General features: G+C 35.7%; 1 protein-coding gene across 1 annotated transcript; it reads left to right on the top strand.

Moving 5' to 3' along the window:
- Positions 1 to 1,678: 1,678 nt before the first annotated feature.
- LOC121417596 (zinc finger CCCH domain-containing protein 15-like) lies at positions 1,679 to 24,850 on the top strand. Its single transcript, XM_041611335.1, has 10 exons — positions 1,679 to 1,848; positions 4,292 to 4,396; positions 5,662 to 5,773; positions 13,159 to 13,311; positions 13,775 to 13,866; positions 14,917 to 15,105; positions 15,877 to 16,023; positions 18,781 to 18,882; positions 19,434 to 19,560; positions 20,078 to 24,850. Exons 1-10 carry the CDS (start codon positions 1,777 to 1,779, stop codon positions 20,257 to 20,259), a joined length of 1,281 nt encoding a protein of 426 aa, XP_041467269.1. The 5' UTR covers positions 1,679 to 1,776; the 3' UTR covers positions 20,260 to 24,850.
- The last annotated feature ends 20 nt before the right edge of the window (positions 24,851 to 24,870 follow it).

The following is a 24,870-nucleotide window of genomic DNA, read 5'->3' as shown; positions in this document are numbered from 1 at the left end:
CATATACTCCTTTTGGAAACAAATTTAAATGTTGGAATTTTTCATGATAGGCCTTTCCAGGGAGTTGATCTCAAATGAGGTCATAAATTAAACATTTTGAAAATTTATATCTCTCCTAATTGATTACCATCACAATCGATCCTTCGACGAACAATATTTTTGTCAATTTTCTGCTCTCTTCAAAACATACTATAACTTTCAGTTTAAATATCGGAGTTAAAGGTTAAGTCCACCTCAGAAAATTGTTGATTTGAATCAATAGAGAAAAATCAGACAAGCACAATGCTGAAAATTTCTCGGATGTATTATAAGAAAGTTATGACATTTCAAAATTACGCTTATTTTTAACATAATAATTATATGAACGAGTCAGTTACATCCGAATGAAAAAGTCGATAATGTGACTCACACCCACTTGTTTTTTATTGTTTGAATTATACAATATTTCAATTTTTACGAATTTGACAATTAGGACCTCCTTGCCTGAGCCACAAAATGTTAAAATAACGTAATTCCACGTGTTCAGGGCGGAATGAAACTTTATTTCACATGACAATGACGAGAAAATCAAAATATTTCATATAATAAAATATTAAAAGAAATAGTGAGTGAGTGATGTCATTAGATCCCTCATTTGCATACCCGCGACCGAGATGTGCATATAATGCATAGGCGGCGGAAGCGGGGGGACGTGTCCACCCCTAAATTTTAGGTGGGGGGACCTTTTTTTTTTTTTTTTTTTTTTGCTTGTCAATTTTTTTTCCTGCGTCCCCCCCTAAATTCACGTGGACCCCCTTGACACATGTGTTGTCCCCCCCTAAAATTTAGGCTGATGACCTTTTTTTTTTTTTTTTTTTTTTTTTTTTTTTGCTTCTCAAAAATTTTTGGGTCGCTTGTCCTATTTTTTACATGTGTCCATCCCAAAATTTCAGGTGGACACCCCCTAAATTTATTGGCTTCCGCCGCCAATGCATATAACTGTTTTGTGAAATGAAGCGAAATTTTAAAATGTCGTAACTTTCTAATTTTACATTCGATTTTGATGAAATTTTCAGCGTTATGCTTGTTGGATTTTTCTCTTTTTTTATTCAAATCAAGTTTTGCTTTTCAGTGGACCACTACGTTTTTCCAACATTTTTGATATATTATCTTCTGTATCAGATGCATGTTCTTTATATTTGTTTTTTTTTTTAATATTTGTATTTTCTGATGTTATATTTTATTTATTGTAATTATTGCTTCTAAATTTTGTTGGAAAAATGGAATAAATGAATGAATGTATGAATTTCTCTAATTTTTGAAAATCGTTATTTTCGATGAAAAAATACAGGAAATCAGCTGCTGCAGAAAATCTCAAAATTGTAATGTCTACAAATATTTTGTTCATAAATAATATGCTTTTAATTGCCTCACTTATTTGTCGCTGAAAAACATTCCCGCTTGCAATTCGAACTTTGTCGCGAACTGCGTGGGTAAATGAAGTCTGTTTTCCCCTTATTCTTGTCACTGTATTAATTTGAGTCCTGGTTTGTTGTATTGGAATTTGCCCAATTTGGGGTCAACCCCGGGTCAACTAATTGAGATTCAGTTTCGGGGAATTATAGTAAAATAATTTTTTTGAGCTGTGGATGGAGACACTGCACTGGCGTACCATACACTGCACTTATTTAGCGCGCCCTCATGCGATTATTTCCCGGAATTTAGATTGAGAAGACGTGTGTGACCGTGGAACATCTTCCTACATTTTTTACGTTTATTTTAGTATAGTTTGTCAGAATGCCACCTAAAAAGGGAGGAGGAGGACCGAATAAGAAAACAGTAGAGAAGAAGAAGGAGAAGATTATAGAGGCAAGTTTAATTTTACCATAAGAATGGTTATCATTTGTGTATGCGTGGGGACTTCACCGCCTGGTTGACGAACTTCGCGCACTTCATTCATTCAATTCATTTCAACTTACCTCAACTCAATATGGGATTGTACATCGAATGCTGTCATCGTGATTGCGCCACACAAGTGAAATTGAATGTTGGTGTTGACTTTGTTGACTTTGTTTAATGGTTGTCTCTTTTTCATAAACGTTTTCAAAATATAATCTATAATAATATCAATAATTGCATAATAATAATGCATTCTTTCTGGATATTCATTTCATGTCTTTTTGTTGAGACATTTGGGGGGGGGTCAAAATTTCCAAATCTTGAAGTACGGTACAGTATGGTAGTGGATCGTATTACCGAACACTTTTCATGAATTTGATCATATCAAACACATTATTCCAATAAAATTCACCAAACTTTCACCATAAATACACAAATACCTACAAAATACAAATATGCAGAAATTTTGCCGAAATTGTTTTTCATTTTTACGACATCAGCTTCCAATTGGACCCCTCTTCGCAAGTGAAAAATTTTGTTCACTTGAAAAGGTATCGTATTACCGAACGTGTGTTTTCTATGGGAAAAGTTGGGAAAACAACAAAGTCACTGATGAGCTATTTTGACCATATTTTATTGTTTCGAGGATATAAAGACTTCGAAATTGTGTTTTTGATAATTTTTCATCATTTTTCTATTTAAGTTCCCTTTGGAAGGAAGTTGCAAAGGTTTGAGCGTATTTGATTATTTTCTGACGCATATGATGCGCGCGTTCGGTAATACAAGGCCGGTCGGTAATACAATCACTCACTATACTACAGAGTCATGAGAGTATTTCCCAATAAAAGGAAACCAGTTTCATGAATGAAAGTCTTAGTGTTATATTCAATTTTTAATGGTATTTTACACTCATTCAATAAACAAGGCAATATGAATAACGGTATTTTACTGTTAATTTAAGTATGATGTTTTCACATTCATTTCCCATTTAGTTTATGATATAGGCCTAGGCCTACATGTGTAGATGTGAAGAAATGCGTAAAAAACAATTGCTTTGTACTTATTGCCCCCAATTAGAGTCAAAGGTCAAATTGATTCAAACATTTTTGAGAAAAATATTTTTTTATATCAACATCAAAACCTGTTTCTAGAACCAAGCATTGAGATTTCAAATTTTTAAGATACTTTTGAAATTACAAGTCCCTATTCTGAGAAATTTGGGTAGGCCTAAGTTATTTGTCACTGGGTTAAGATCAAAGGTCATTTCAGATTAACTTTTATGAAAATGAAATTTCTTCATTAATTAAAAAGTACTTATACTTTTATTTTGAATAAAGTTTTTTTTGTGGTCATCAGATTGCACAAGTGACATTAAATAAATTAAGTGTCACCAAGTCAAGGTCAAAGGTCATTTGATGTCAATTAAACTAGTACATGTAACTTCGCTGCTGCTGGTAGTTTTGAAAACCTATCATTATGCATAGGCAGCGGAAGCTGGGGGGGGGGGGACAGGTCCCCCAAAAAAATTGAGGTGGGGGGACGATCCCCCCTTGATTTTTCGTTGATTACCTTTTTTTTGCTTGTCAATTTTGTTTCCTGCGTCCCCCCTAAATTCTGGTGGACCCCTCTTAAAATGTGTTTTGCCCCCCCCCCTTAAATTTAGGTTGATGATCTTTTTTTTTTTTGCTTGTCAAATTTGTTTACATGTGTCCATCAAAAACTTTCAGGAAGACCCCCCCCTAATTTTTGGCTTCCGCCGCCAATGTCATTATGTAATCAATCAACCAAGTTTTCCATTGTGTAAAATGCTAATTCAGTGTTCTTTAGTGCTGTAAACATATTTTGTGTTCGTCATATTATTATAACTGTAGAAAAAATATATAAAAATGAATAGTGATATTCAGATAAAGCTTTATGGCAAGCACATTCTAAACACTAGTCTGGACAGGTTTTTTTTCTCTTTACTATCCATGTCTGCTTTGATTTTCATGATTTTCACTGTATTTTTTTTTCATAATTCAAAATTTTTAGCATGAAAATTGTGTTACAGTCACTGTATACATGAAAATGTGTGAGTTCTGTGTTCCTCCTGAATTCCATGAATTTGTTCTGTTGTTGGTATATTGAGGGAAAACTATGGACTCCAATGTTACTGAAATTTACATGTAGACGACTAAAACTATGCCAATCTCACTGATGTTCTAAACCCCTCACAATTTTTACCTTGCTGGGCCTTTGGTTTAAGATTAGGAGTAGTAGTTGTGTTGATGATGAAGCAGTCATTGTGAAAACATAAAAAATGCAAATCAATTGTTCAGGACTTCAGGTACATACTGTATATGTACCATAAGATTGTTGACCAATGTCTCTGTTTATTCAATAACATTTTTTTTTTCAATTTGATTACTCATAGGACAAGACATTTGGCTTGAAGAACAAGAAAGGAACTAAACAGCAGAAGTTCATCAACAATGTCACCCAGCAAGTCAAGTATGGGAACCAAAAGGATGCAAAAAAGGTAAGAAAAGGTTTAGTCCTTAGGATAAAACCCCCTTGTTGATAATTGTTTGAAAGAAGCATCCCCCCCCAAAAAAGGGTTATATTCTTAGATTGAAGTAGTATTTCATCCTATCAAATGTGTGTGTGTGTGGGGGGGGGGGGGGTTCTTGTGGTTTTTTTCAAACAGTTCATTTGTTATGTAGGTGATGTTCCAAATGTATTCCTGTCTTAATAATCCCATTAAATATAAAATCTAAAGAGCTGGTAGAGTGTATGTCTCACAACCGAGATGGGGGGGGGGGGGGGGGTTCAATCCCTGGCTGGGTCAGACCAAAAGATGTATAAAAGATGGGAGTTTCTGCTACCCTGTTTGGTTTCAATGATTTAAAGGAGAGTAAAAAACGTCAATCTGGCGCTGCAAAGTGGCTACCAGGCCAACAATCAATTAGGGAAAATTGATTATTGGAGTTTTTCCAGATTTTATTTCGAACAATAAAATATGGATTTCATGAAGCATTATGGTATGGTGGTTATGACTGTCTCCTTGTTACAGAGGGTTGAATGCATTCAAATCCCATAGCGCTCAAGCGTCCTCTGGCAAGGTGTCAATCCACTACTCTCCACCCAGGTGTTGATTAATCTACTTCAGATCAGCCCTGCTGCCCCCTACCTGGCTCAAGTATGGCGAGCCTGCAGTTAACAAGCGTATGTACGCGCATTCGTACATACTGTAATTGCCCACATCCAGAGATACTACTAGAGACGGACATTGCGCTTTATTTGGCTTATATTTCATGGCGTCACAATAGTTAGTAGTAAGTATTTTGCTTAAATTTGGCTTAGTAAAAATAAAATACTTAGATGATCTGGATATGAGTATAAGCATTTTGTTTAGCCAAGAAACCCCCCCCCCCATAAGGACTTATTCCTCTGTTTTGCCTCTTTTACTCTTCCCCTGTTGTACGGTAATCAGGGGGATAGACCTGGATAGGCCAGTGGCTTTATATGTCTTTCCCTCACATCCACCGTACAGCAGCAATCATTGTTTCTTATTATCTGTTTATGATTATTTAATCTGCATATTTGTCAATACTTTTTCCGTTTTAAGCAATCTATTTGTATTTTTGTGTATTTTTGAAGAGACCTGTATGAAATTAATGAAACTGAACAGAAACTTCAAAGTGCTAAGGAAAATAGGCCTACTTACTTTGTCTATATAATCAATTGAATACTGGCCATGTAATCTTGAATGTGACATTGGTCTTTTTTTTTGGCTATATGTAGAATGCTGACCTAGCTGCACAGAAAGGAGCCAAGAAAGATGCCAAGAAGAAAGAAGCGGAGGAGCTCAACATGCTCTTCAGGCCAGTCATGGAGGCTCAGAAACTATCTAAAGGTATGTGTATTCACCATTCATTTTCCGTTTGGGTGACTTGCTCTGTAAAAGATACTGATATTAATCAATTTATCAATATTACCTCTTTTTGTCTCGCCCACCAGAGGTGAAGGCGAGACTTAGGGATCCAAATGTCGCCCGTCGTCCGTCCGTCACAAACATGTAATGACACATACTCCACAACCGTAAGTCACTTTTTAACCAAACTTGGGTGGTAGATGGACTTGGGGGACCGGCATGTCATGCTGCAGTCTGAGGTCATATGGTAAGGTCAAAGGTCATTTTCAGGTCAACGTTAAAGTTTACATGCAAGACTCTCTTATGACACCTAACTCCGCAACCGTAAGTCGCTTTTCAACCAAACTTGGATGGTAGATGGACTTGGGGGACCTGTATGTTATGCTGCAGTCGGAGGTCACATGGTAAGGTCAAAGGTCATTTTCAGGTCAACGTTAAAGTTTACATGCAAGACTCTCTTATGACACCTAACTCCGCAACCGTATGTCGCTTTTCAACCAAACTTGGATGGTAGATGGACTTGGGGGACCTGCATGTTATGCTGCAGTCGGAGGTCACATGGTTAGGTCAAAGGTCATTTTGAGGTCAACGTTAGAGTTTACATGCAAGACTCTCTTATGACACCTAACTGCACAACCGTAAGTCACTTTTCAACCGAACTTGGATGGTAGATGGACTTGGGGGACCTGCCTGTTATGCTGCAGTCGGAGGACCCATGGTAAAGTCAAAGGTCATTTTTACGTCAACATTAAAGTTTACATACAAAGCTCTTATGACAAGTGTTATTCCATCCCAGTCATTTCACAATGAAGTTTCGATATAATTCTCTTGCGTGCCCTCGCAAATCACCTTATTTCTGGTTATTTTCATAAGTGGGCGAGACACAAAATTGCTTTTGCCTTGTTTAAACATCAAATGTTCAATTAAAAGCATCATCGACCTGTGCACAGACTGTATGGGTTTACATGTATTTCCAATTGGTCTAATACCAATTCGTCCAATTACCAACTCGTCTACTATCATTTGATCTACCTTTAGTTCGTCTACTATCCAGATGGTCTAATTGCTATTACTTGCACTCACCAATTCATCTAAATACCTAGGATCCGTTGCATAAAACTTTTGCTATAAAAAAAACTCTGGCAAACAAAATTATGCCATTGAAAGTTACATACTAAAAAACACTAGCAAAAAATTTGCCAGAGTTTTTATGGCAAAAATTTTCTGCAACAGGCCCCAGTTTGTCCAATAGGGGAAGGCGGGGTAAGTTGAGCATAGGGGCAAGTTGAGCCACCAGCCCCAGGCCAATAATGAATTAGTCAGACATTGTGGTGGTGTCATGTATTGATGACCCATAGCATAACCCCTAACCCCACCACATTGTTTTCAACTTTGAAACAAAAAGTAGTTTTTTAGAGGGAAAAATATGAATTTCAGCCAAAAAAGTAAAAAAGAGTGTGAAATAGATAAGTGCTTTATAAACACACACGTCTTTAAATATAATAAAGACATGATAACAATATTATTAGTCAGGTATGGATCTCCATTCTTGTCATAGTCTTTTATATGATGGATGCATAATAAATGTGTGGATACAAAATTATCGCACTAAGTTCGGACTGGGGTAAGTTGAGCCAAACAGCATGGGGCAAGTTGAGCCATGGTAATTCCTATGGTAATGTATCTTAAAAAACAAACAAACCATAAAAATAGATTGAAATGCAGGCTGAAAGGAGCAAATTTACATGATTGCTCTTTTCATTTTACAGGATGTTAGTATTTATAGAGGATTAGCTAGTGAAAAGACTTTAAACAAAAAATTGACATGCTGGTTCTCCCCCCATACATTTGTACATAGTTTTTGTGGCTCAACTTACCCCAGAAGGTGGCTCAAACTTACCCCATATATGGGGCAAGTTGAGCCATTTGACATCGTTTTTTTCAAAGGTCACGATGACTTTCAGTGTTGGGGTAAAAAGTTATATATAGGTGGAAAATATTTCAGAAGAATGAAATTTCAAGGCAAGGTACTTATTTCGAAAAGATTATTAATCATATCAATTCTAACATGCAAAAAGCAAAAACTGTCACAACTTACCCCGCCTTCCCCTACGATAGTCACATACTCTATCCACCAGTAGGGGAAGGCGGGGTAAGTTGAGCATAGGGGCAAGTTGAGCCACCACCCCCAGGCTAATAATGAATGAGTCAGACATTGTGGTGGTGTCATGTATTGATGACCCATTGCATAACCCTTAACCCCACCACTTTGTTTTCAACTTTGAAACAAAACATACTTTTTTAGATGGAAAAAATATAAATTTAAGCCAAAAAAGTAAAAAAAGGGTATAAAATAGATAAGTGTTTTTTACCCACACACGTCTTTAAATATATTATAGAAATAACAACAATATTGTTAGTCCAGGTATGGATTCTCATTCTTGTCATACTCTTTTACATGATGAATGCATAAGAAATGTGTGGATGTGAAAATATCGCAATAAGTATGGACTGGGGTAATTTAAGCCAAATCAACATGGGGCAAGTTGAGCCATGGTAATTCTTATGGTGATGTATAATAAAAATAAATAAAAAATGTAAAAAGCCATTGATATGCAGGCAGAAATGAGCAAATTCACATGACAGTTCTTTTACTTTTCGAAGATGTTAGTATTTATAGAGAATTAGCAAGTGAAAAGACTTTAAATGAAAAATTGACATCCTGGTTCTTCCCGCATACATTTTGTACATAGTTTTTGTGGCTCAACTTACCCCAGACGGTGGCACAACTTACCCCACAGATGGGGCAAGTTGAGCCATTTGACATCTTTTTTTTCGAAGGTCACGATGACTTTCAGTGTGGGGGTAGAAAGTTATATATTGGTGAAAGATTTCCCAAGAATCAAATTTAAAGGCAAGGTACTTATTTCTACAATATTACTAGTCATATCAATTCTAACATGCAAAATGCAAAAAGTGTCACAACTTACCCCGCCTTCCCCTATCATTTGGTCTAATTGGACTAAGTGTTGATTGGGCGAAATGAATGAAAAGAGAATGGGTATTAGACCAACTGGTTATGAAACAAAATGGCCATAGACAAATTGGTGATCAGACAAAGTGATTATTGGACCAATTGGCTGTTACACAAAATTTTGATGGACGGAATGGCATTAGACTGAGGTAGACCATGTGATGAGTGGACGAGTTGGCAGTAGACGAATTGGCAGTTTACCGTCGTGTGTGCAAGTAGCAATATCACACAGGAACTGCATTGTTTTTGTTGATGCTGTGGTTTGTCAAGCTGGTTCTTTTTCATCTCCATCTATAGCAGGGGCTGCGGAAGTGGGGGCTGGGGGCATCAGCCCCCTCACTTTTTTCCAAAATCCTGTACAAAAACGTAAAAATGACCATGAGATTGTGATTTTTTGCATGGTCAGCCCCTGTTACACCCACAAATGTAATAATCGCCCACAAATGTAATAACGCCCACAAATGTAATAACACTTTACCCACAAATGTAATAACGCCCACAAATGTAATAACACTTTACCCACAAATGTAATAATTTTTGATCGCCCACAAATGTAATAACACTTTACCCACAAATGTAATAACGCCCACAAATGTAATAACACTTTACCCACAAATGTAATAATGCACTTTACCCACAAATGTAATAATGACTTTACCTACAAATGTAATAAATTTGAAGTGATTTTTGGTGAATTCGTTCTAAACTAATATCCTATAGTAATGCGTTCATATAGCACAAAAGTTCAAAGTCTTCTTTCCAGACCCGGTTAATGAAATATTACAGTACAAGTCCAAGTCTTTTTCCAGACCCGGTTTTTCAAAATTTTAATATACGTCCAAATTCTTTTTACCAGACCCGGTTGTTTCAAAATTATAATATACGTCCAAAGTCTTTTTTCCAGACCCGGTTAATTCAAAAATTATAATGCAAGTCCAAAGTCTTTTTTTCAGACCCGGTCGTTTCAAAAGTTATAATATACGTCGGTGAGGGGTAAAGACAACACTCTAAGCCCAAGCATTTTAAGTGGGTTTAATTTTGAAGATTGGTCTCAGCTGTCATTTTTTTCAATATTTCTTTATCTTTTAAATAACTGGGTCCAGACGAAAGACTAAGCATAATAATCGTGTTATTCCACAAGAATAAAAATATGAGTCTTTTGTTTTTAGGATTGTTTAAATCATTTTTAAATCACCGGGTCTGGAATAAAGACAACGCTCTAAACGTGTGCTTTTCTACATGCATGGTCTTAATTTGGAAGATTGTTGGTTCTTAGATTCGTTGTTTGGGGTTGAGTTTTATTGATTTTTTATTCCTGAAATAATTGTGTCTGGAGGAAAGTCGATCTTCGACAATCGGTCTTCATGTTGTTCCACAGTAATTAGATTATTGGGTATTCGTTTTAGAATATTTGTAAAAACTATTTTATGTTTCAAATAGTAACCAAGTCTGGAGAAAGGATGTCTGCTTTACCCACGCGTTATTACAATATTTTGTAGGGGTAGTAGTATTATTTAAAAAAAGACATATTTTTACTGGGTGAAAAGGCTTTGGAAATTTGGTCTTAGATTCGAACTTTTTTCAGTTACTTTTTTTTTTAATAGCCGGGTCTGGAGGAAAGAGTACGTTTAAAAACTCGTGTTATTCCAAGAGAATAAGAATATAAGGTCTTATGTTAGATTTTTTTCGTAACTGTTTGATCTGGAATAAAGACAACACTCTAAACCTCTTTTAAAACAGGTTCTTAGGTTGAAGGTTTGTTTGGTCTTAAACTTTGATTTTTTTAATTCTTACTATTAGCGTTTTTTTAAAGAAAAAAATGGTCGGGCTGAAAGATTACGCTATATATCCAGCATTGATAAGATTATGGGGTCTTTATACTGTTTTTAAACTGCTATTCATAATGTTTAAATATCAGGTAACTGGGTCTGGAGAAAAGACTACGCTTGATTCTCAATTTACTCTTAGTGCATATATTCACAATATCCACCGTATAAGTTGAAACAACAACAAAGACATTAATTCCACCAGTTTTAATTAACTGGGTCTGGAGAAAAGACTAAGCTCGATTCCCATTTTTTCCACAGGAATATCATTATCGTATCTTAGTTTGGACTTATATTATAAATTTTGAAATAAGTGGGTCAGGAAAAAGACTTTGGACTTATCAAAATTCTTGAAACAACCGGGTCTGGAAAAAAGACTTTGGATTTATATTATAATTTTTTAAACAACCGGGTCTGGAAAAAAGACTTTGGATTTATATTATAATTTTTGAAACAACCGGGTCTGGAAAAAAAGACTTTGGACTTATATCACAATTTTTTTAAACAACCGGGTCTGAATAAAAGACTTTGGACTTTTATCATATTTTTTAAACAACCGGGTCTGGAAAAAAGACTTTGGATCTATATTATAATTTTTGAAACAACCGGGTCTGGAAGAAAGACTTTGGACTTGTACTTTGATGTTTTATTAACCCGGTCTGGAAAAAAAGACTTTGGACTTACATAACATTTTTTTTAAACAACCGGGTCTGGAAAAAAAGACTTTGGACTTTTATTATATTTTTTAAACGACCGGGTCTGGAAAAAAGACTTTGGATCTATATTATAATTTTTGAAACATCCGGGTCTGGAAGAAAAACTTTGGACTTGTACTTTGATGTTTTATTAACCCGGTCTGAAAAAAAGACTGCACTTTTGTGCTATATGAACGCATTACTATAGGATTTTAGTTTAGAACGGATTCGCCACAAATCCCTTCAAATTTATTACATTTGTGGGTAAAGTCATTATTACATTTGTGGGCGATCAAAAATTATTACATTTGTGGGTAAAGTGTTATTACATTTGTGGGTAAAGTGTTATTACATTTGTGGGCGTTATTACATTTGTGGGCGTTATTACATTTGTGGGTGCAACAGCCCCCCCCCACTTTTGGCTCAGCCCACCACTTTGAAAACCCCATTCCGCTGCCCCTGTATATGATGGTGTTTTCTGCCAATGTCTGCTTTGAAGCGTTGTTGTGTCGCAGTTCTGACTCTTGCCCTGTAATCAGAGGGTCTGACGTTCGAATCCCATCGTGGCCTAGCGCCCTTTGGCAAGGCATCAGTCCACAATTTGCCTCTCTCCACCCAGTTGTTTAATGGGTACCCAGTAGGATGCGAAAGCCTATGTAGTATGATTGGCGATTGAGTCTTTGAACTCTTGTTGAAATGCTCCCCAGGGAGTGGAGAAAGTGCATACATTGTGTGCAGGCATGCCAGGATCCAATGACCGGGGTAATAATAATTATAATCTAAAGCGATTAGAAACAAAGTGTAATCATAATTATTATCAAGATATCTACATTTAAGACTAGCTATTATCCAATTTATTTTTGTCTCACCTGCATAGCAGAGTGAGACTATAGGCGCCGCTTTTCCGACGGCGGCGGCGGCGTCAACATCAAATCTTAACCTAAGGTTAAGTTTTTGAAATGACATCATAACTTAGAAAGTATATGGACCTAGTTCATGAAACTTGGCCATAAGGTTAATCAAGTATTACTGAACATCCTATTAGAGTTTCATGTCACATGACCAAGGTCAAAGGTCATTTAGGGTCAATGAACTTAGATCATGTTGGGGGAATCAACATCAAAATCTTAACCTGAGGTTAAGTTTTTGAAATGTCATCATAACTTAGAAAATATATGGACCTAGTTCATTAAACTTGGACATAAGGTTAATCAAGTATCACCAAACATCCTGCATGAGTTTCATGTCACATGACCAAGGTCAAAGGTCATTTAGGGTCAATGATCTTTGGCAATAATTGGGTATCTGTTGAATTACCATCATAACTTTGCAAGTTTATTGATCTGACTTTTGAAACTTGGACATAAAAGTAATCAAGTATCACTGAATATCCTGTGCAAGTTTCAGGTCACATGATCAAGGTCAAAGGTCATGTGAGGTCAATGAACTTTGGCCACATTGGGGGTATTTGTTGAATTACCATCCTATCTCTGTAAAGTGTATTGGTCTAGTTCATAAAACGTGGAAATAAGAGTAACCAAGTATCACTGAACATCTTGTGCGAGTTATAGTAGTTTTCAAAGTCAGCTCTGCTGCTATGTTGAATCGCGTGATGCAGGTGAGACGGCCAGAGGCATTCCACTTGTTTACTTTAAAGCAGGTTTTGCTAATCTATGAGAATAAGCAAAAAAAGCCCAAGTTATAAAACAACTTATAGTGGGGACAAATTATTGTTGTCTCGACCTTATTCCATTCTTACTATAAACTTGGTCTATACTTAATTATGAATGTTTTTCTTTCCTTATTCGTCAGGAGCTGACCCTAAGTCTGTACTTTGCGCCTTCTTCAAACAAGGATCCTGTTCCAAAGGGGATAAGTGTAAATTTTCCCATGACCTCAACATACAGCGTAAGGCAGAGAAGCGTAGTGTGTATTCGGATGTCAGAGATGATGAATTAGCAAATGGTAGGTTTGCACCTTTCTCACTGGTGGATATTGAGTTTAAAGGAGAATGAAACAGGATTTGAAAAAATCTATTTTAATGAATAAAGAGGATAAAGAGAAATAAGTTATAATTATATGAGATATATCATAATTAGTTACAAAAATAGAAAAGTATATCCGTTTGAATAGCCTCAATTTACATTCTATGGCAATCCTCGAAATAAAACATTTACTTGAAAATGACAAGTTTGGTAGTATTTCTCTCATTATGTTTTGTACACCAAATTTCATATTTAGTGTTATATCTAAAAAATTATGCTTTTCTTTTTGTGAAGTTAATGTCTTGTTAAATGCATTTTACCATGATATATCTTGATCCAATTTTGGAAATGTGAAATTTGTTTAGAGAACAGAGTTGTACTACTTAATATTTCACTTTGTTTCTCAGATTCTCATTTTTGTTTGTTAATTTCCCCTTTCACAGACACCATGGATAACTGGGACGAGGATAAATTGAAAGAAGTCGTCAGTAAAAAACACGGAGATGCTAATGATGTGAAAAACAAAACTGATATTGTAAGTTACATGATCCTCAAGATCTTCAATACATCTTCAAATCAGCAGATTTTAAGATAAATAACAGCTGTGGTAATGATCTCAAAATGAGTTTGAACAGAATTCAACAAAATGACCACAAAAGTGTTTGTAGGTATCAATAAAAAAAAATATTTGCTGATTGGCTCTGAAAACAAATTTGTAATTGCGGAGAAATTAGCAAAATAAGCACGGAATTCCATAAAGTGTTGGGTGTTTTTTCAAGCAATATTGCTACACAGTCCCACATATGCCTTTTTGTGTTAGTTATCAGAATTATTGGTTTTCACAAGGATCAGTTGATTTCAATGTACAAAATCTAGATCTATGATGATATGGTGGTAATTAAACTTGATTTTAAACTTTGTTAAATTAAATAATTGTTTGCTGCAATAACCTTCTTTTACCTCAAACAAAAAAAATCCCACATTGTAATTTGTTTGTGATTGTCACGTGTATGACCTTCTTTGCATAGTATGGAAAAGAACAAGAAATTATTAAGAAATTCTCTGTATTTACTTTCTGAATGATTGATGTCAATGTTGGCAGGTCTGGAGAGAACAGCAGTCATTTGGGAAATAATAATTCTTTTCATAAAGATTTTTTTTTAATGACTCTTCCTCAAATTTCTAATGATCTCATCTGATGTTATTTAGGGGATCACAAAGTCATTATCATAGAGATATTGGCCTTGTGCATTATTTTTTAGATCCAATAGATAAATCTGAATGAACCGTTTGGGAATTGCAATCTGATTTAAGTGTATGAAAATGGTAAAAATTTAATTTTGCAATGTATTTCGTATTTGGCAATCGCGAAGGGACTAGTTTTCTGTAGGTGGTTGCCAGAGTTATGTTTTCAGGTTGTCCATCTGTGTGTCCCATTATAACTAAATAAACATGAGATGGATCAACTTCACACTTGGTCCAATTGTGCATAAAGGAGTTCTAATGATCTAATTAGTTTTGGGCAGTATCAGTGTCAGAGTAGTAATTTATTTTTTGTTTTCTTAATTTTATCTGGTACATGTAGGTTTGCAAGTTCTTCATCCAAGCTTTGGAGAACATGAAGTACGGTTGGTTTTGGTCTTGCCCCAATGGTGAGAAATGTAAATACAGACACGCCCTTCCACCTGGGTTCGTTCTCAAGAAAGATAAGAAGAAGATGGATGAACAGGAGGAAGAGCAAAAGATATCCTTAGAAGAACTTATAGAGGAAGAGGTAAGAAAATACCAAGGAATGCGTTTATTTATCAGTGCTATTTTGTAATTGAATAATTTTCCTAGAAGAGTTCAATACAGAGCACAAGTCTGTGCCATCAACAAATGGGTCTTGTGAAAAGTCAAGCAGACAAGAGGGTATGATGGTGGTGATGGTGGTGATGATGATGATGATAATGGTGGTGATGGTGGTGGTGGTGATGATGATGATGGTGATGGTGGTGGTGGTGATGATGATGATGATGACAGTGATGATGGTGGTGATGATGATGGTAATGATGATGACAGTGATGATGGTGGTGATGGTGGTGGTGAAGATGATGACAATGATGATAGTGATGATGATGATGGTGATGATGATGACAGTGATGATAGTGATGATGATGGTAGTGATGATGATGATGACAAATCTGCGTAATGATAGTGATGATGATGGTGATGATGTTGACAGTGATGATAGTGATGGTGGTGATGGTGATAGTGGCGGTGGTAATGATGGTGGTGACGATGATGGTGACAGTTGAGAAATGGAAAAGATCTTTGTGATTGTTCGGCATCTTGGCTTCAAGCTGACAATATCCTTCAAAGAAATAATATAGGTTCATAATTAGTCATTTGTATTACCGGTAAGTTGCTTTTGAAGTAACTTTTACTGAGTTGACGTTTCTGTATTGAGTATGTACTGTAGATTAGAAATCATCGTGGCATGCTAATAATTATATCTACTTCATTGACTCCTAAATGTTCTCCTTCATTTTTGGTTTTTCTGCAGAGGAATAAATTAACAGGGGAACTAACTAAGATCAACCTTCAAACCTTCATGCAATGGAAGAAAAGGAAAATAGCAGAAAAGAGGGAAAAGCTGGAGGCAGATCAAAACAAGAAACGAAACGAACTGAAGCAAGGCAAATCACTCGGGGTAAGTAAAAGATAAATGAGAACACTCCTAACGTCACATTCAGGTTTGATTTTACATGTTTGTCTTGTTATGTGTCGTATTAGCATACCTGCTAAATGTCCATATTCAAGAGGCAAATTCCTGATCTTTGATAATAGGGGAGCTGCTTCTGTCACTGTCCCAAATTTTCTTGTGAAAACCCGTCAGTAATAACTTATTTTAAACCTTGCAATGGTTCTATATCTTCAGTCTCTGTCTTATAGTACTTGTATTGGTCATTGTCACAAAAATCTACATGTACCAGTACACTATAACATGTTATAAAATATACTTATTTTAACTACTTCCCATTTAAAATGTTCTAATAACGAGTTTAAATGTAAACAATGTAAATATTTTTGATAATGTATTGTGAACGCAGAAATAAAAAAAGAAATAGGGTTTCAATGATATTACTGAAGTACATGTATAGCCAATTTCATGTAGCTGCTCCATAAAATTGTATAGGTGTTCCACGTGTAGAGAACTAAGTGTAAATTGATATCTTGGTTAGCGGGTCTTAATTACTTGAATGACAGCATCTATGTAAACTTGATCATTTCACTGCCATAAGAAATTAATTTTTAAGAGGCATACACCTGTCTTGGGTAAAGCATTTTATTTATATTGTTATACATGCACACCTGGGCCCCGTCTTACAAGGAGTTACGATTGATCAAATCAATCGTAATTCTATGGAAATCCATCAGTGTCATAAATTTTTTTTTTCTATGAAAAATTAGCACAATGTCCTTTGAATGCAAAGAAGAGCGCAGTGAATTTCAAGAAAACAATGAATGCATGAATATACATCACAGCTATAAAATATTTTGAACAAACATGCATAATAGATGTTGACGTTGCTGGCCATCCATAGTTGATGTGATCAATTGCAACTATGGAAAGCCAGCAAAAGCAACATATAAAATGCATGTTTGTTCAAAAAAATTATAGATATGATGTATATTCATAACTTCATTGATTACTTGACAATTTGGTGTGTTCTGCTTTGTTTACAAAGGATATTTTGCAAATTATCTGTAGAAAAATTTATGTCACTGATGGATTTCCATAGAGTTACGATTGACGGGATCAATCATAACTCTTTGTAAGACGGGGCCCAGATGTATTAAATAGTATTGGAATTTGAAAAGACACATGCATGACAGCAAAATATAGGGATAGTGATTTTCTGATTACTGGTAAATCAAAATGGAAAATCTGTTTTGATTATTCAATTTTTCATGTGAAAATTCATTGCATCTAGCTTAGGAATACAGCATTCATTTTTTGGGGGCTGTGTACATTTTCTATGCCAAAACAGAATAACCATTTTAGATCAAGTTTTAAACAGGATTATAGATATTCAGAAATGGAAAAAAGACCATCTTTTGAAACGTAAAATGAACGTCCCTAAAAATGCTCCAAAAGGAGGAGAGAAGATGTAGGCAGGGTATGATGCTGAAGAGGCAGATAAGGATTTGTGTGTGAAGCACAAGAGTACATGTATACAAACAAACATATTTGTCAGATCTGTTATTTACTTTTATCTCAACAAGAGATTGTCTGTTTTCATGTATAGTTTGATACCATTCTGATATATATCACCTAGAGTAGAACAAGATTTATGACCAGCAAACGTTATGTAATGCCAATGAAAATGTTGAATTTCCAAGTCGTCTAATACCAATTCGTCCTATTGCCAACTCATCTACTATTATTTGGTCTACTATCAGTGAGTTTGTCCACTATCCACTCGGTCTTATTGCCAGTTCATCCACTCACTATTTCATCTAATAACCAGTTGGCCCAATAGCCATTTAGTCCATATACCACTTGGTCTAGTTGGACTAAGTGTTAATTGTGCAAAATGCATGAAAATGAAATATATTTTACACCAATTGGTTATGAGACGGAATGGTCATTATAGATGAAATGGTGATTTAGATGAAGGGATGATTGGTTCAAATGGTTGTTGGACGAAATGTTGGACGGATTGGCATCAGACTAAATGAAAATAGACCATGTGGTATTAGTGGACGACTTGGCAGTAGATGAATTGGCAATTTACCATGGAAATTGCCATATGGTAAAGTCTTTATCTCACTTTCCCTGGCCTGAGAGTTGCCTGAAGCCAAGCAGGCTTATCTGAAGAGTTTTTCGCTGGTACACCAAGTTTGCTTTCCCCAATACATGTAGATGCCTCTGTTAAAGGCATTTCCACTGGTTTTCACAAAGTCTGGGGGTCAGCAAATAATAATTCATCCCCATCAAACTGACACCATCCAGGGTGCTATGTAAGCACTTGCCTGATTGCCTGGGGCAAGTAAAAGTTAGAGTCGGGCAAGTGTTTTGAAGTAAAGACCAAAACTACTTGCCTGAATTGGGCAAGCAAAATTCTCACAGTAGAATGACCAAAATTAGGATTGATATATTATATTGACTCTAATTTTGGTCATGGCAGGCAAGATAAAATCACTTTGGAAAAAGAAATCCAATAATAAAGTAGATAAAATCATGTCAAAAGAGAGAAAAGGGTCAATGGCTTACCAAACCGCAAAACTTTCTTTTGGAGGGGTAAAACTTTTTTTTCAATTATTTTTTTCGGGCAAGTGAAATTGATTTTTGGGCAAGTATATTCCAACTATTTAAAAATTTACTTGCCTGACTGGGCAAGTACTTCTAAAAAGTTATGTAGCACCCTGCCATCTGACTTTAACTTACCTTGTAATTTGACAGGTTACAGGACGTGAGCTCTTCCAGTTTAAACCAGAGATGGTTGGAGAAGACGAGGATGAAGGAGACGTATTCTCTTACCAACGAGAAACGGAAGAAGAGGAGGTAAAACTGTCTTTCTTTCAATCAACATTTAATTAATGATCAGGGGCCCTTATGATTGTAAAACATTTTTCTATGATTAATTGCATTGACTACAATGTGCAATTAATCATGATAATCAAGCGTATGATTAATCACTAACCTTTGTGTAATGGGATCCTGTATTCATTCATACCTTATGTTGTTGAATGGTATAGGATTATGAAAATTATTACAATAATTCAAGTTGATATAAAGCGCATATCTGCCCATTATGGCACTCAAGTTGCATAATAAAATTGGTCAATTTAGGCAATACTAAAACTGAATAATAGAAATATAATTCATTGATTGACAAGAAAATGTACAGAAACAAGACTACCTTTTTGTACAAAGCCACATTATACAACATACAATGTATCTGTTTATCATTTTCAGGCTGAGAATGAAGTTTGATTACCTTTAAACATATTCCCTTGATTAAAATGTTATGTTCTAGTCATAAATTTTGTCTTGGTTGATATTGTATTGTTATTTTGGTAAAATAAGAGACGTTTCTTTCAATCTTTGCACAGGAGACGGGGAACGTACAGGACGTCAGTATAGAGGCGTTTGCTGCTTTAGCCATGGAGGTTGATACGTCTTCAGCCATCACCAGTAGACCTGACGCACCGCAACCTACTACCAATGGACAGGATGATGGTAAGTCCTTGTGAATTGGTGTTTTCTAGTTTGGTGCCGGTGTTGGTGTAGGATGTGGAATTGGTGTTTAGTGTTTATCTGATCATTCTGATGCACCTCAACCTACTACATGTACTTATGGTCAGGATGATTTTAAGTCCTTGCCAAATTATGTTTTCAAGTTTGTTGCTGGTGTTGGTGTAGGGTATTTAGGGTGTTGAATTGGTGTTTAGTGTTTATCTGATGTACCTCAACGGATGGTCAGGGTGATGGTGAATCCTTGTGAAATGGTGTTTTCGAGTTTGGTGCTGGTGTTGGTGTAGGGTGATGAATTGGTGTTTAGTGTTTATCTGATGCACTACCACCTACTATCAATGGTCAGGAAGAAGTTAAGTCCTTGTGAAATGGTGTTTTCTAGTTTGGTGCTGGTGTTGGTGTATGGTGTTGAATTGGTGTTTAGTGTTTATCTGATGCACCTCAATCTACTTGTGAAATGGTGTTTTTTGAATATTGATAAATATCTGTCTTTTTTTCACAGATGAATCGGGTAAACTTGATCAAGCCGCTGCCATAGTCCCTGACGAGGACCCTACGTTAGGGGCCATCGCAGCAGCAGAGGGAGCCCTAGCGAACGGTGGTGATATTGACATTGACGAAGACCTGTTTGGTGCCGAAGCCGACATCGAAAATGAATTAGATCAAATTGACCTCGACGATTAAAAAGTTGGTGAATTTTAACTCCGTGAAACAATGCCTTCTGGATATCATGAAACCAAGTGTAATGAAGATTTCAGCATCAGGGTTAGTTGCGGGTGTGAGAGAGAGAGAACATGGATTCATCCTGCCTTTGCTGTATCCTGTCAAGAAGTCATCCTTGATCCTTGTCATGGACACCTCTGCACTACAGTCTTTGGAGCAAGATCTTCAGAGACATAAAGACATCAAAAAGCGAGCTTCAGTCCCAAGCAGACAAGAACTTAACTTTATGGATTCAAAGTTTCTTCAAGAAGCCCAATCCTACAATCGGACTGACCCCTTGGAGCTTCCTCGATCAGCGTACAGACCTCTTCCGTCAAGGTCTTGTTTACTCAAAGACCTGCAATCAAATGATAGTAAAATTTTTAAGACTGATCCTGCTTGGTGGAACATTGGTGAATTGAACAATATGTGCAGCCAACTGTGTATCTGATTTGCCATTGCGAGTTTCCTGATTGATACAGATTTCAATGTTATGGAACTCAGGGCCCCGTCTTACAGAGAGTTACAATTGATCCGATCAATCTCAAGTATATGGAAATCCATCAACGTCATAATTTTTCTTTAGGAAATTTGCTCAATGTCCTTTGAAAACAAAGAGAAGCATACTGAATTGTCAAGAAAACAGTGAGTGTGTTGAATATACATAATTTCTAGAATTTTTTTGAACAAACATGTAATTTTAGATGTTGACGTTGCTGGCTTTCCATAGTTGCGATTGGTCGGATCAATTGTAACTCTTTGTAAGATGGGGGCCCAGAACTGCACTCAACCAACAAAGCTCACCCCAGCTCATCATCACAATCCGGTATTAAGGATGATTGACCGACGATGGAATGCAAGAGAATGTGGGTTTAGATCATATGTGGTCTATGTTTTAAATGTATACAGGTTGACCTTTATTCATGTGACATTTTATCCCCATTTACAAAAAGGACCTTGTGGTGTGTCACAAAGAGGTTAGTATGACTTGAAATCATGCGTCGTGCTAACGAGCTCATTCCATGCATAATCTCATTGATGAAAATGCAGTAGGGTGCACCCCTGACCATGATCTTCCCTATGTGGTGATATACACGGAACTCTCAATATTGAAGTTTGATTTTTAGTGACACATAAGTCTTTGTGAAACACCACCCTCATGTTGAATAGCTTATCCTTTCATAAATATCGTCAAATGAAATGACTGGTGTCAAAAAAAGAAAAAATCGTCACACATCAATTTTGGTGTAAGTCATTTACCACAAGAAAGGATCACCAGTCAGTCGTACACTGTAAAGTTACAAACAGCTTTATGAAATACTATTACCCACCTGATGTAAACATGACGCAAAATAACCACTTTCATAGAAAGGTAAAATATCTTAATTTACATAATATACTGTAGTTCAAGATTTCTGATTTAGAAGTTTTGTATAATAAAGACATTGATTGGCTCTATTTCATGGAACATCAACCAACTCACTAAATTGCAATGGTCAATCAGAATCATTGCATATGTGTATGAAGCTTTAATGAGATATCTACATATAGATTACACCCAGATTTAGAAGCATTTTGGAGGGATATTTATTTTTATTTTCTGTAATGTCTTGCATTGAAATCAGTAAAATCCCAAAATCCTGTTGTGACAATGAATGCATAATTATGAATGAAATAAAGACAAGTTAACAGATAAAAACAACCGTGAGGATTGGCAAATAGAGCCTATTTCACCAGTCCATTGATGATATACTAATATTGTAGATGTTTACATGGCATTGCAGTGCCATGAAGCATTAATTGATATATTTATAAAAAAAAATTGGTAAGCTTCTTTCTTGTGGTTGTCTCAAATCATGTGTGTCCTCCAAGGGGAAAACTCCTCATCCCTCGGCGCCATTCTATCATAGAGCATACATTACTTAAAATTCACAAATATTGTTTTGAAACCATTGTTTATACAGGTTTCATGCATGGATGCCTAATTGAGCGTTTGTCATTGTGAACAAAAATGGGTATGTCATTGACATGAAATATGCAATAATAATGGTTCCAAAACCCCCTTTGTGAGCCTGGGCCTATGTGTTCCCAATGGTGGTAAGCGTATGAGTGATTAAGTATTGTCGAAGCATGGTTTTAAAGCGATATTTCCCAAGTAAATTGAATGTTGGTTTAGTTGTGCATTCATTGTATCATCACTATTAGACGCCCTTAATTTCATACTCGCTTCTATGAGAGCAAATATTTTAACCGTCACACACCATTTAGGGATGGGGAATTATGGAATACGTATTACATGAAGAATGGGGCAGCTCCTTGTGTGTAATGTCAGAAAGTCATAAAGTCAAAATATCATTACTCTTATTCTTTAATGGACTTTGTGAAACCTTCACCAATAATTTTCTCTATCTTTGTTTTTACAAAAGCCAACTTATCGTCTTGGTGTACTCCACCTCTTTAAGTTTTATTCATGATTATTTGATCAAGACATAATTAGGTAATACTATATCATAGCTTGGCCAACTAATGAAAAAAAAAGATGATCAAAGAATTTTGTGAAAAAGGGTACATGTATGAGCATGATGACTGCATCCACAAGAGTTGAGATAGAGGGTGTGAGGGGCATTGCACCCCCCTAGAAAAATATATAATGAATTGATAAATACATAAATGAAATAAATAAATAGATGATAAGAGGAATAAAGAATAATTTCCATGACCAAGAAAAAAAAAGAGAAAAAGAAAGAAGAGGTATGGTGAAATATGATATAATTTTGCAAGCATTACTCGAAATCTATCCAAAGTTAGATTTCGTCATAAAAAGGTCAACATTTACATGTATGCTCACTTGCTTCTCATGCTTGTTGCTTTTTAGAAATTTTCCTCCATACGGCATGTTGTCCATCCTCAAAGTTTTTGGCTCATTTTGTCACTGACTCCAACACCTTTATGCAGAGTGCTCCTTCCTGCTTTTCTGAATTATTCTTCTGGTTTCAAAGTATATTTTTTCTTTGGTAGTATTTTCCTCATTAAAGTACAACTTAGCATGGGAATCATCCAACCCTCTGAGAGTGAAAACATCTCTCTCCTGAATGAATAGTGCTGTTTTCATGTGAAATGATTGTGAGAAATGATAATCACCAGTCTTCCTGTTTTCATTCTCTTGAACTCCTAATAGACATAGGCCCGTATTCTGAAGTTGGGTTTATCTTAAACTCGGGTTTTAAGTTGTGATTTAAGTATAGATAACCAATCGTTTCATAAATCACTAACAGTAGAGATATTATTTTTTTCAGCTCATGTGGCTCTCAAATCATTCATAACTGTGTAGGACGCATATACATGTATTATTGTCTGCATTATTGATGAGTCAGGAAAGAACACAGTCATCATGAGAAACATACAACTGATTAAAAATTTTGACACTTTTGGCTTTCCATAATTTTAGCACAGAGTTAGACCATGGTTTAAGTTAAACCTGACTTCAGAATACGGGCCATAGAGGTCTTTATTCTAAATGCAATGATTTGATTTAAACTCTGGTCTAAAGTTGTGGTTTAACTATGGATAGCCAATTGTGACAGGTATCTCTAAGAGTACAAGTTCAACTTGTCAGCTGATTTGACACTCAAATCATTCATAACTGACTGGGAGTTATTACTGAGGAAAGAGTGAAGATAGTAAAGATTGGAAACAATTTAAATGCAATTTGAGAAAGTGTTGGATTCCCATAGTTTTAACAGAGTTAAACCAGTGCTTAAGTTAAACTGGATTACAGAGCATGGGGCACTCAGTTTAGTTGCCAATTTGAAGTTATTCACTGAGGAAGCATTATTAAACAAAATAGCCTCACATTGGAATAAACAAGTCAGATTAATGAAACTAAAACCTCTGACAGACCGAAAGGGATTTGCCCACGAATTAACTATGCACGAATTCATACACATTTGTAATATATGTTGACATGATACCAAAGTAGGAAGAAAATCTATTTAAAAGTAAAAAATACTAGTGATATGAAGACAATTTGTTTGGAAATGAATTGTCAAGGTGTGTTGATCTTCAATTCGAGTCAGCTGTGAAACGTTTACTATAATTTATTGTCCATTCAAGCTTGTGCACATGTATTTGCCTCATGATGTGCCATGAAGTTGAGAAGTATGACAATTTACATTTGTGATTTTAATAATACAAGTAATAATCAATTTATCATTATTATCATTTCACTAAAAATGATTTCCGTTTCTTATTTTGCATCTATTTCTTTAATACGAATTGCAATTTTTCTTCAAAAGCAGACTTTATCTTGCTTTGAAGAAATATCCCCTCATATGAGGATATGATTTTTTTGGGGGCTGATGTTCACACTGTCGCTGCAGACTAATCATTTCCCGTGTGAGTGGCAATCATAGTAGTAGTCTGAACTGCATGCATCATGCTTGTAATACAGCCACACACACATGGTTTGACTCGTCATACGACTCATTGCGTGATTGGAATGAATACATTGCATGACGTCATCTCATGAAGGTGGTGTGTGGGATATGAATAAATACAGATATATTGACATGTAGAGAAGTCTATTTGTGATTT

This window comes from Lytechinus variegatus, chromosome 1 (genome assembly GCF_018143015.1).
Source record: "Lytechinus variegatus isolate NC3 chromosome 1, Lvar_3.0, whole genome shotgun sequence".
Taxonomy (NCBI): domain Eukaryota; kingdom Metazoa; phylum Echinodermata; class Echinoidea; order Temnopleuroida; family Toxopneustidae; genus Lytechinus; species Lytechinus variegatus.
The sequence above is the reverse complement of the archived record's forward strand: the minus strand, read 5'-3'. Positions and strand labels throughout refer to the sequence as shown.

Coding starts and splice junctions, on each gene's coding strand:
- LOC121417596 (XM_041611335.1), top strand. CDS start 1,777: ATGCCACCTAAAAAGGGAGGAGGAGGACCGAATAAGAAAACAGTAGAG. Junction 1,849..4,291: donor AGAAGGAGAAGATTATAGAG/GCAAGTTTAATT, acceptor GATTACTCATAG/GACAAGACATTTGGCTTGAA. Junction 5,774..13,158: donor GGCTCAGAAACTATCTAAAG/GTATGTGTATTC, acceptor CTTATTCGTCAG/GAGCTGACCCTAAGTCTGTA.